Genomic DNA, 12,478 nt, shown 5'->3' on the forward strand with positions numbered 1-12,478 from the left:
CTCACCTAAAACGGGAGGAGGTCAGGTAGATACACTCTTTGGCACAGCCAAGTTGGCTTGTCTGTAAATTAAAAGAGAAGACAGTGAGGAATTGAACAGAAGGACACAATAGGAGCCTGCTGGATCAGGCCAATGGCCCATCTAGTACAGCATCCTGTTCTCACAGGTGTATGGGGGAAACCTTAACTTCAAGAATTAGGGGAAGAAGCGACTCAGTTCCCACCCCCAGCCCACTTTCCTCTCTAGTCCTCCAAAGCAGCAGCTGCACAGAAGATGGTGACAGGATACTGGGGGGTGAGAGAAAGTGATCCTAACAAAAGAATATAAAAAGGGAAAGGATTTTTGCGCCCCCAATGTAACTTTCTTTTTTAGTTAGTTTACATTTCATTGAGTTTTTAAAAGTTTGGCTAGTTCTATATGATCCCCAAGATATTTTTGTGCCTCCACAACATTAAAATACGCATTGTTTTAAAAAAGTAATTTTTGGACGGAATGCTCTCACTGGTTCCCTGCGATGCCAAAAGGTGTTTTGGGACCCTCCAGCATTGTTTGGCTTCAATTCATTTGTGTGTGTGTCTTTGTTTAAAGCTGGTCACACACACTTTTACACTTTGGGCTCAGCTGCTTTGACGCGTGGCCCTTGGAGGCTTGAGCATGGGGCAATGCAGCCCACAAATGTTAAGCCTCCCCTGCTCTACCAAACTCCCAAGGTTTGAGGGAGGAGGGTTGGGAAGAGGAGGAGAAAAGGAAGGCCTTCCCTAGATGAGCCTTGGGGTCCCTTTGCGTGGACAGGCGGAGTCCCCAGATCCTGCACGGTCCCCCCGTCATGTGAATAACGACTCAAGACAACGTGCTATGGGATTAAATTGGCCACAACTTTATTAAATTTCAAATGTGGGTAGACCTTGGCTCAGGCATTGGGCGTTCTCCCTCCCCGGTCCCCAGCCGGGGACCTAGGGAGCATCAGGGTTATCCAGTGTGTGTGGGGGGGATGGGCCGGCTCTGGAGAACATATGTTCAAGCAGAGATGGCCGCCCCCGTAACGCCGCCGCCGCAGGAGGGAGCAATGACGACCTTTCGGTGTACGGCCAAAGCCTCCCTTCAGAAAACCCCTTTAACGGGGAACCCTGGTATCGCCGCCGCAAGAGGAAGATGGACAAAAGGATTCCGCCCAAGGCCTGATACCGCCAAAGTTGTGACGTTTTGCTACGGGAAAGGCGAAACCTGCCAATGCAGGGAAATTCCTTTCAGGCCCTTTAACAGCGACCTTAACGTAGCAGCGCCCGCATACCTGTGAAGAAAAGTTAACCTGCAAAACCTGTGAAGAAAAGTTAACCTGCAAAATAAGACCTTAACTGAGGGTGGGTAGGGTGGGAGAAGCTCTGGAGCCAAGTGAGGATTCCTAGGTAAGATCCTCCCTCTATTGTGTGGGCAGGTAATCCCTCCCCTACCTGGCCTGGTCTCCTTGGCAACGCTTCCCCCAGGTGGGATTGGACAACTGACTGAGGTAGGTGGAGACCTCCAGGTATCCCACCTGAGGGAAGGCAAAGCCAAGCCTATGCTGTTGGAGCCGCTCCAGATCTAGGGGCTGCACGCGTCCACGCAAAGGGCGCCCCCCATTTTAAGCGGGGAGCGGTCATTGCGTGGACAGGCGGAGTCCCCAGATCCTGCACGGTCCCCCCGTCATGTGAATAACGACTCAAGACAACGTGCTATGGGATTAAATTGGCCACAACTTTATTAAATTTCAAATGTGGGTAGACCTTGGCTCAGGCATTGGGCGTTCTCCCTCCCCGGTCCCCAGCCGGGGACCTAGGGAGCATCAGGGTTATCCAGTGTGTGTGTGGGGGATGGGCCGGCTCTGGAGAACATATGTTCAAGCAGAGATGGCCGCCCCCGTAACGCCGCCGCCGCAGGAGGGAGCAATGACGACCTTTCGGTGTACGGCCAAAGCTTCCCTTCAGAAAACCCCTTTAACGGGGAACCCTGGTATCGTCGCCGCAAGAGGAAGATGGACAAAAGGATTCCGCCCAAGGCCTGATACCGCCACCCGAGACCGCAATTGCGGTCTCGCCGCCAAGACTACCAACATCTGAAAGACGCCTTTTCCATCCTCCACCAATCAATCAGGCCATGCCTGATGTCGCTCAGCCAACGCTCGTTACCAAGGTCCAATAGGTGCACGCCATCGGGCTGAAATAGCTCCTGCATGTAAACTTTAATGTTGGGGTGTTTCACGACCCGACCTCCCATGCGAGTGGTTGCAGAGCGCACTGCCCTATTGATTTTTTCCACAGTGTAATTAAGTCTAGTGGGTTTGATGTTGCCACGCCAATGCAAGCGTGGCAGAGGTTCGGACCAGAAAATCGTGATATTGGGGTGAGTGGCGTGTGCGCTTTCCAGGTCTGCGATCGCTGTTTTGATCAAAATTATGCTTTTACGCACGACCAAGTCATTTTCGCAGAGGTGGAGCACAACCGCGCTTGGTGGGTGGCGGAACGCAAGTTCGTGACGCAACCGAGGGAGCAGGGCATCCCACTGCGGAACGCAAGTTCGTGACGCAACCGAGGGAGCAGGGGATCCCAACGCCTTCCCCGTTGTCCGAACCAGGCAATGGAGATCTTTGGCTGCAGACCCAGATGTTCTCCGCCTGGACCAGGTGGCTTCGGAACGCAAGTTCGTGACGCAACCGAGGGAGCAGGGGATCCCAACGCCTTCCCCGTTGTCCGAACCAGGCAATGGAGATCTTTGGCTGCAGACCCAGATGTTCTCCGCCTGGACCAGTGGTGGCTTCGGAACGCAAGTTCGTGACGCAACCGAGGGAGCAGGGGATCCCAACGCCTTCCCCGTTGTCCGAACCAGGCAATGGAGATCTTTGGCTGCAGACCCAGATGTTCTCCGCCTGGACCAGTGGTGGCTTCGGAACGCAAGTTCGTGACGCAACCGAGGGAGCAGGGGATCCCAACGCCTTCCCCGTTGTCCGAACCAGGCAATGGAGATCTTTGACTGCAGACCCAGATGTTCTCCGCCTGGACCAGTGGTGGTATGGATGGCCTTCCAATGCACTATGCTGTGGCCGAAGATCCACACATGCTTGGGGGTTGAGCCTGAAAGAAAGGATTATATGGTATCTGTCAGTGTCTGCTGGTTGTATCTAATGTAGCCTTTGAAGGCAGCTGAACGCCACCGCCCCATTGCTTTTATGTGTTCTGCCGGGAGGCCGCTTGCAGCTGCCGTGGTTGCTGCACCGATACGAAAGGAATGCCCAGAAAATTGTGCCGGGTCACCTACACAAGCATGAATGCCCTTACGCAATATTGAGACAAATTGGCAACGGGTCATGGGGCGGCCTGATGCATGAATGGGAGGGCCTGGTCCTGGAGGACGTACCTTCAGGAATTTGCGTGTGTCCGTGACCGGGCATGGTCCAGTGTGTGGGGAGGGGGCTAGGCTTAGCGTGGTACCCCTACCTAGTTGATCGGTTTTGGAGGCTCGGATTTTGACTTGTAGCATGCGCCTGTCAGGGTTGATATCAGCCACAGACAAGCCCCTGCGATGAGATGACAGTGTGCCCCCAACGCACTCTCCGATACGGAGCGCACCAAAGAAGGCCAGGGAGAAGGCCGCCCTGAATAGCCTAACCTCATAGTTGGACCAGCAGATACTGGGGAGCACATCCGATATCAGCCGGAGGATCTCAATGGTTACTGTCCTCCTCTTATCTGGAATGGGCGGGTGAGAGCGACGCCACCCTGCAAAGCTTCCTTACGTGGGAAGTGTTACAGGGGTCTGGGAGCCAAAAACAGTTGCTGAAGTATGAGAAAGCAGCCTTGTGCAGGCTGATTGTCTTAAGGGGCCATGCCTCTACGCTTTAGGTGAACTATTAGAACATCATACTCCTTAGCTGCACGTCTGCGTCGTAAACCAAACTTATCTCTGAACCCCTCAAATTGGGACCATGCTCTGGTGTAGGATTGCAATGTTGATGGTGCAAGGGGGCTCAGTACCCCTGCTGTCACTTCTCTCGACCGAGTTCCCAGAGGTCCTCCGGAAAGGCTTCTGGGAGTTGATCGGCCTTGGGTGCTAGGTCGCCAAAACGCTCCATCTGAAAGCGAGACAGGGCATCTGCAATGTCGTTATTGAGGCCCGGGATGAACCGCGCGGAAAAGGAGATGTTACCTTTCAGACATTCCAGCACGAAGAGACGGAGCACGCGAATTACCCTGTTGGCTTTTGCAGATTGCTTCGCAATGATTCTTACCACCGCCTGGTTGTCCGACCAGAAGCACACCCTGGTGTCCTTGAGGAGGTCCCCCAAACCCGGAGAGCCACTAGGATTGGGAAGAACTCAAGAAAAGTTAAATCGCATCTAATGACCTCCGTGTGCCAAGATGTCGGCCAAGGCTGCGCACGCCAGTGAGGTAGACACCGAAGCCAGAGCGACCAGAGGCGTCAGAGTGCACCTGTAGCTGCTCCTTAAGCAGCAGCCAATCTCGCCAAAAGGATACCCCATAGTAACTTTTCAGGAAGGTCAGCCATATTTTGAGGTCCTCCCTTATGGTATGAGTGACCCTGATGTGGTGGGGGGGGGCAACACCGCCAGCCGTGAGACGGGCTAGGCGTGCGCAAAAGGCGCGACCGGGCGAGATAACCCTGCCTTCAAAATAGAGGTGTCCTAAGAGTGTCTGGACCTGATGCAACGTGGTCGTTTTCTGGGCCATCGTGGAGGGTGAGCTGCCCGTTGTTTGTGATCTGGAACTTCTCCTTCTGCAGCTGCCGGAACTTTACATTCTCAAACAGAAACTGCAGAGCAAAAGGGGGGGGGAGGAAAGAGAGTGCTTGCCTTCAGCAGAGGCAAGGAAACGAGCTCCAGGGGGAAGTTTATCCTTGGCCCCGGGCTCTCGTTTAGGGGACTGCACATGCAACAGGTCCACGTGGGGCTCTCCAGATATTGCTGCACTTGCCCCTGGCCATGTTGGCTGGGGATGATGGGAGTTGTAGTCCAGCATCTGGAGGGCACCGCGCTGGCTACCCCTGGAGTCTTTGCCTGCGAGGAAGAGGAAGAGGCTGCCGCTCAGTGGAAGGGCATCTGCCTTGCCTGCAAAGGTCCCAGGTTCTATCCCCAGCATCTCCAGGTAGGGCTGGGAGAGATCCCCCGGAAATCAAGACTGAGCTAGAAGGGCCAAGGGCTTCTTTCCCCCCTGGTCTTTTTGCAGCAAACCCTCTTTAAGGGGTTGGAGAGGATCCTATTCGTCTTTACCTCCCTCCAGGGAGGGAAGGAATTTGTTCTCCATCCTGTCCATCAACTGAACAATATCCTCAAACACTTTCCGGTACCGTCGGTCAGCCATAACCTTCACCTATCGGGGGGGGGGGGGGAACAGAGCACATTTGTTGGGGCTATGGACTAAAAGGGGGGGCATGAGTTAAGAGCAGAAAGGCCTGACGCACCCCCCTGTTCCCAGCCCTGAAAGAGGCAAGTACTGTAACTCTGAGAGCTTCCCCAGGATGGCAGCGGCTGTGACTTCCAGAGCCAATGGGCTGAAGCCAAATGCTCCAAGCCAAGTACCACAGCAGCTCCATTGCATGAATGGAGCCAACGGTTAAGGTATACAGTTCAGCCCATGTGGTCTGCCATGCCTGCAGGAGCAGCGTGTACTCAGAACAGTGGAGAATGGAAGCCTAGGGATTTAAGAGAGCCAAAACCTGCCCACTCCTTGCACCGGAAGTCATTGGCCAAGGAGGAGCTCTGTGGAAAGGGGCCTGGTTGTTGGTCAGGGCCTGCCCAGATTCGAGGAGGTGCCACATAGCAGGCAACTAAAAACCCTGAATAGACGATAGCCCTGGCCAGGGCAGGTGTTACCCCTGTGAGGAAGAGGGAGCCGACGGGCTTGTGGTCGCTCCTTTTCAATTCCATGTGGCTTCGGTAGCTGAGCTGATTCACGCTGCCTCCTCTCCAGAGGATTGGCTCACACCATGCTGGCACACGGCACTTCCCACTGCAAGGAGACAGGAGAGACACCAGGACTGTTGGACTGGCTGAGGCAACACACAAGGCTCACACAGTCAAACTTTGGCTCCACACACGGCCTGTGATCTTGACCACGGTCAACAGCTGGAGATGATGGGGCTTGGGAGTCCAACTTCTGAAGGGGCGGACCTTGCAGGTGTGCAGGCATTTTGCTTCATGGAGAGAGTTGTCAGGAAATCAAAAGCTGCCTTCTACCAGGTCAGAATGAATTTCTGACCTCCCCCAGTTTGGATTCCTACATTGCAGGGGATTGGACTAGATGACCCTCGTGATCCCTTCCAACCCCACAATTCATTAATTAAGTCTCCTCTGGCTGGCAGCAGCTCTCTGTGGCCCAATCCTTTTTCAGGTGGAGGTGCCTTTCAACTTGAGACTCTGCATACAAAGCATATGGCACACCACCAAATGATGATCCTTCCCCAAAGCAAGGGGCCCCGTTATTCTTGTTCAGACACTATTTTTTCAGTGACCCAAAAGACCCTTTCTGGCACCTGAAATGCTGCCCAAAGGAGCCTGCCGTTTTCCGGCTTCGTCACTACATGTTCCGCCTGTCCTTTTGATTTCCCCATTACCACAGCAAGAGCAATGAAACTAGCAGGCCTAGGTGGCTTCTGACAGTTGTCAAGAACCACAAGAATATGCCAAATCCTGGATGGTGAGGCTCATTGCCTACTAGCCATAATGGCCACAGAACATACTCCACCAAGAGAAGCAGTATGGCTTGGAGGAGGGGAGCGTGCTGTTGCACTCAGGTCCTGATTGTGGGCTCCCCGAGAGGCATCTCATTGGCCAATGTGAGAACAGGATGCTGGGCCAGATGGACCAATGGCCTGATCCAGCAGGGCTGCTCTCATGCTCTTATGCCCTGGCAGACTCATCTTGAGAGAGCACCAAGTCTCATTCCCAGACTTCCTTGACACAAAGAGGATTCTCATTCAGCCTGCTGCACCTTTCAAGGAACTGCAACACCGCTTATACACACCACGAAACAGAGGATGCTGGTTATCAGGACAAATGTGGGGGAAAGGAGCCAAAACATTTCCAGAGCAGGGATGGCTTGAGGAAGACAACATATCACAGCCTTGCATTTCACAACTCGCCTAGCAGCCTTTGGCAACCCGGAATTCCATGCAAGCAAAGTGAGCAGGCGAAGGAGAGCTGGATCTCTCTCTTCCTCCGTGGCTTGGTGTCCATTCTGGCTGCAGAGGAAAGGAAGTCCGTCCAGCCCTCAACTCTAGCCCTCCTCCAACAGCTTGCTTAGCACAAAGCCATGTTTAAAATATATTTTTTACTAGCCTGCTCAGGAGGATGGAAAGGCAGGACACTACTAGCATCTCCGCAGACTAGGAAAAACAAACAAGCCTTGCAGAAGAATGATTGAGAGGACTTACTTACAAAGGCTCAACTATCAAGCAGGCGCTTACCTGGAGTCCCAGCGATCTGTTTTAGAGTCAAATTTGTACGTCGGGATGAACTTGATCTCTCCCTCTGTGAAATCAGCAAAAGCTGTCTTTTGGGTACACTGAATGTTTAGCTAAAGCCAAAAAGAAATCGCTAATCAGCAGAGAAGCAAAAGACCCCCTGTTGCCTGACAATGGAGTCTATTAACAGCCACTGTTGTGCTGGAAGACCAAGGTGAAGTACTAGTAGGTTAAAGGTAAAGGTAAAGGTAAAGGGACCCCTGGTTGGACAGTGTTCTCGAAGCTACAAACATGAGTCTGACCAAACTGCGGGAGGCAGTGGAAGACAGGAGTGCCTGGCATGCTCTGGTCCATGGGGTCACGAAGAGGCGGACACGACTAAACGACTAAACAACAACAACAACAAAGTGACCCCTGACCATTAGGTCCAGTTGTGACCGACTCTAGGGTTGTGGCGTTCATCTCACTTTATTGGCCAAGGGAGCCGGCATACAGCTTCCGGGTCATGTGGCCAGCATGACTAAGCTGCTTCTGGCGAACCAGAGCAGCACACGGAAACACCGTTTACCTTCCCACCAGAGCGGTACCTATTGATCTACTTGCACTTGGACGTGCTTTCGAACTGCTAGGTTGGCAGGAGCAGGGACCGAGCAAGGGAAGCTCACCCCGTCACGGGGATTCGAACCGCCGACCTTCTGATCGTCAAGCCCTAGGCTCTGTGGTTTAACCCACAGCGCCACCCGCGTCCCTACTAGTAGGTTAGCCAAGTGCAAACTGCTGAAATCCTATCTTATACACACTTATTAAAGGTACAGGATGCTTGTGCATTTTTGCCCCATGTCATCTTAAATTACTTTGCTGCATCACACGACAGGAAAACCCTCTAACTCAGGAGTAGCAGACACGTGGCCCTCACAATGCTGAAGAACTACAATTCCCATCATCCCTGATTACTGGCCATGATGGCTGGAGCCAACAGGAACTGCAGCTCAGTAACATCTGGCAGACCACAGGTTAGCCATACCTACAATATGCATTGTTATATGTACCAATAATCCATACAAACTGTTAACAACCACCAGAATACACCCTGACACTAGGAGCAACTGCAAAACCATCCTCTTGCATCCTACGTTGGCTCCCGGGACGTTTCTGAGCACAATTCTGAGTGTTGGTGCCAACCTTTAAAGCCCTAAATGGCCTCAGCCCTGAAAGAGTGTCTCCATCCCCATTGTTCAGCCCAGGCATCAGGGTCCAGCACCGAGGGCCTTCTGGCGGTTTCCTCACTGTGAGAAGCGAAGTCACAGGGAACCAGGCAGAGGGCCTTCTGAGTAGTGGCACCTGCCCTGTGGGACACCCTCCCGTCAGATGTCAAGGAGATAAGTAACTATACAGCCTTTAGGGAAGTTTTTAATGTTTTATGATGGTTTTGCATATGTTGGAAGTCTGAGGCTGCCCCCCCCCCTTGCCTTCCTTGCAGCATCCTTCTCAAAGGGCTAAGGCATGACTACGCTCACAGAGTTTAAATCCACCATAAGGTGCAGCAATCAGGCCTCTGTTTCAACACAAAATACCAATGATCCTTATGCCAAGTGGGAGAAAGGTCATCAACATGATGAACACATAAACCTTGGAGAGAAAAATGTAAAACAAAAAGCACCAGCAATTTAATTGGACTTAATGGAAGTATCTGCTGATAAGAACATGTGAGCAATGCCATTTCCGAGCCTCGGGAGGAGAGGGTGTTGCGGGCTGGCCCCTCCCACAAGCGCGGGGCTGGAGTTTAGCCCCGCGAGAGCCAGGGAATCCCCGGGGGCGTGCCTCTCTGCCTTCCCCCTGCCCGCCAATCGGCGGGCCGGGGAGGCGTGGCCTGGGTGTGCCAGAGAGTGGCCCTCAGAATGGCGGGGTCAGCCCATTACCCGCGACCTTACATTCTTGGAATTTTTCCCGATAGTAGTAGCGGTACATCTTTGGGCGGAGCAGTTTAGCAATCATAGGGTTTGTTTCAATACAGACAATCAAGCAGTGGTTGCGGTCCTGGCTAGGCAATCCGCGCGCTCCACCAGAGTAGGAAACCTTCTACGATCCTTTGTACTTCTGTGTCTGGAACGGAACATATACTTTTCGGCCAAATTCGTACCTGGCGTTAATAATGACATCGCGGATGCTCTGTCTCGTTTTCAGATGGAGCGCTTTCGCTCATTAGCGCCGGATGCGGAGCAATCATCGATGCCTTTCCCGGAGCATCTCTGGAATCTTGGGAGAGAGAAGTAATGAAGGGAGTATTTGGTGCTGTGGCTCCGTCCACGATGCGTTCGTACAAGAGGGCTTGGGCCGATTTCCTAAAATTCCGTAGTAAAGCACCGGGCGCTAGGCCCTTCGCTACACCTTCAACGAGGGAGGTCCTCCACTACTTGGCTCACCTCAAAGAGTTAGGCAGGGCGCCTAAGACCCTTAATATCCAGTCGGCAGGGATTTCTTACTTCTGTAAAGCCTTTTTTGCGACCGACCCGTGCGCGGCTTTTATCGTACGCAAGACACTGGAAGGATGGCGCAGACAGCACCCCCCTAGTGCAGACGGGAGGCGGCCTATAACGTATGACATCTTGTCACAGATCCACAAAGCATTACGCTCAGTGTGCTGGTCTAAGTATGAAGCGCGCCTATTCTCGGCTGCGTTCTCCATATCATTTTTTGGCGCGCTACGTATTGGGGAGGTCGTCTGCGAAGGGGGGGTTAACCATGCACAGAGGGGCATCCTATTAAGCGACCTGACCCTGTCACAGTCGGACCTAATAGTTAGGGTGCGGAGTTCAAAGACAGACCAGCAGGGTAAAGGGACTCTTCTCCGCCTTCCAGCAGCCCAGGACAAGGGTCCCTGTCCGGTAAGGGACACGAGACGCTTTCTATATCTAAGGCCCAAGGACCCGGGTCCCCTGCTGATCCATGCAGACGGGTCGCGTTTGGCCAGGCAGCAATTCACCAGGGTGATGCGTATGGCTTTGGCGGCATGTGGGCTACCAGCGGCTGAGTTTGCAGCACACTCTTTCCGCATTGGGGCGGCCACCACCGCAGTGCACCTGGGGCTCTCCACCAAGAGGATTAAGGAAATGGGGAGGTGGAGATCCAATGCTTATAAAGCTTATGTCAGAAATAACGTATGACTAAGAAGTATACCGCTGAACTCTTTTTCCCTGTCTGCTTGCTTTCCAGGAATTAAAAAGGTGCACATCTGGTTGGTGGGCCACAGTATAGTACATTGGGCCAGGATTCGGGCCATGAGTACAGGGCTAGGGCAAAATCTGAAGCTGCCTGCGAAGGTGGAGCTGGCGTGGCTAGCGCGGAGAGGGATGCACTGGAGTGAGTTTAAGCCAGCAGTGATGGCCAGAGCTGCCTCTGAGGGGCCTCCTGATGCATTGGTGATTCAGTTGGGAGAGAACGACCTCGCATATCGCAAGGCGATAGATCTCAGATGGAACATTTTTGATGACCTGTCCGAGCTGGTGACAGTGTACCCAAACATCAAAATACTGTGGTCCTCGTTGCTTGAGAGGAGGACTTGGAGGGACTGGGCGAGCCCAGTTGGTGTGAATAAAGCAAGGAAAGCTTTAGAGCGGGCAGTGGAACGTAGAGTGGTGGCCTTGGGCGGGGGCATCATCCGACACCCAAACATACAGTTCAGCAACGAGGCCCTCTACAGGCGGGATGGCGTGCATTTGTCCGATGCCGGGAACGATATATGGTTGGGGGATATCATAGCAGGGATTAGGGGTTGGTTACAGGCCTGAAGGTATTGGCGGCGAGCTTTGCTCGAGTGGCGGTTAGGCATTGGCAGGGGTCTATTGTTATGCAAATGGATGGGGGGGAAGGACACGCCATCACCTTCCCCCGAGAAAAGGGTAGTCCGGTAGAGGACTCCGGGGGCGTTTGCCTTGTCCGAGACCTAGTAAGGTGAGGGCCGCCGGCACGCCCACGAGCGGTGACACCCGTGGGGGTCCTAGCTGGCGTACTTCAGCAGGACACCCCCACGGATTGTGTTCAACCCTTCCCGGTTCCATGCCGGGTAGTCAGAGGAGCCAATGCCTAAGGCCAATACCTTCAATTCTGTAATCAATAAAGTTGTGGCCATATACGCCCATTAACCTTAAGTAACGTGTCCTGTGTCTTCATTTCATTGGGGGAGGGAACTTGCCACGCAATGCCATTTCCGAGCCTCGGGAGGAGAGGGTGTTGCGGGCTGGCCCCTCCCACAAGCGCGGGGCTGGAGTTTAGCCCCGCGAGAGCCAGGGAATCCCCGGGGGCGTGCCTCTCTGCCTTCCCCCTGCCCGCCAATCGGCGGGCCGGGGAGGCGTGGCCTGGGCTATTGAAGGCCAGGCATGCCCCGGGATCTCCCTCTTCACTCCTCGGCAGCAGAGAAGTTTTCCCAGCCCACCCACCCTTAGGTTAGGCAGTCTTGACCTTGCTATGGACTTCGGTTGGTCGCCGCAAGGGGCCTGGTAGGAATTTTTCCAAGTTGGCGACTTTTCAGCCTTTTGGTTTTTTCGCCTACCTCGTAGCAAATCGTCACAACTTTCGCGGTTTTGGCGGTTAGGCATTGGCAGGGGTCTATTGTTATGCAAATGGATGGGGGGGAAGGACACGCCATCACCTTCCCCCGAGAAAAGGGTAGTCCGGTAGAGGACTCCGGGGGCGTTTGCCTTGTCCGAGACCTAGTAAGGTGAGGGCCGCCGGCACGCCCACGAGCGGTGACGCCCGTGGGGGTCCTAGCTGGCGTACTTCAGCAGGACACCCCCACGGATTGTGTTCAACCCTTCCCGGTTCCATGCCGGGTAGTCAGAGGAGCCAATGCCTAAGGCCAATACCTTCAATTCTGTAATCAATAAAGTTGTGGCCATATACGCCCATTAACCTTAACTAACGTGTCCTGTGTCTTCTTTTCATTGGGGGAGGGAACTTGCCACGCAACGCAGATTTTCTAGATTGATGCAAAACCTAGAGCAGGAAACCTTAGACCTTTAGATATTGC

General features: G+C 53.6%; 1 protein-coding gene across 1 annotated transcript in view; it reads right to left on the bottom strand.

The window, feature by feature from the left end:
• Window positions 1-4,015: 4,015 nt before the first annotated feature.
• The window catches only part of LOC309523277 (inositol polyphosphate 5-phosphatase OCRL-like), a gene marked incomplete at both ends in the record, with an annotated part of 49,485 nt that continues 41,022 nt past the window's right edge, over window positions 4,016-12,478 (bottom strand). The window contains 5 exons of the mRNA XM_082207062.1: window positions 4,016-4,179; window positions 4,692-4,803; window positions 5,250-5,360; window positions 5,864-5,999; window positions 7,456-7,565. Coding sequence (XP_082063188.1) covers window positions 4,016-4,179; window positions 4,692-4,803; window positions 5,250-5,360; window positions 5,864-5,999; window positions 7,456-7,565 — 633 coding nt within the window. The remainder of the gene's footprint in view (window positions 4,180-4,691; window positions 4,804-5,249; window positions 5,361-5,863; window positions 6,000-7,455; window positions 7,566-12,478) is intronic.

This window comes from Podarcis vaucheri (assembly GCF_965113315.1).
Source record: "Podarcis vaucheri genome assembly, chromosome: W".
NCBI lineage: Eukaryota > Metazoa > Chordata > Lepidosauria > Squamata > Lacertidae > Podarcis > Podarcis vaucheri.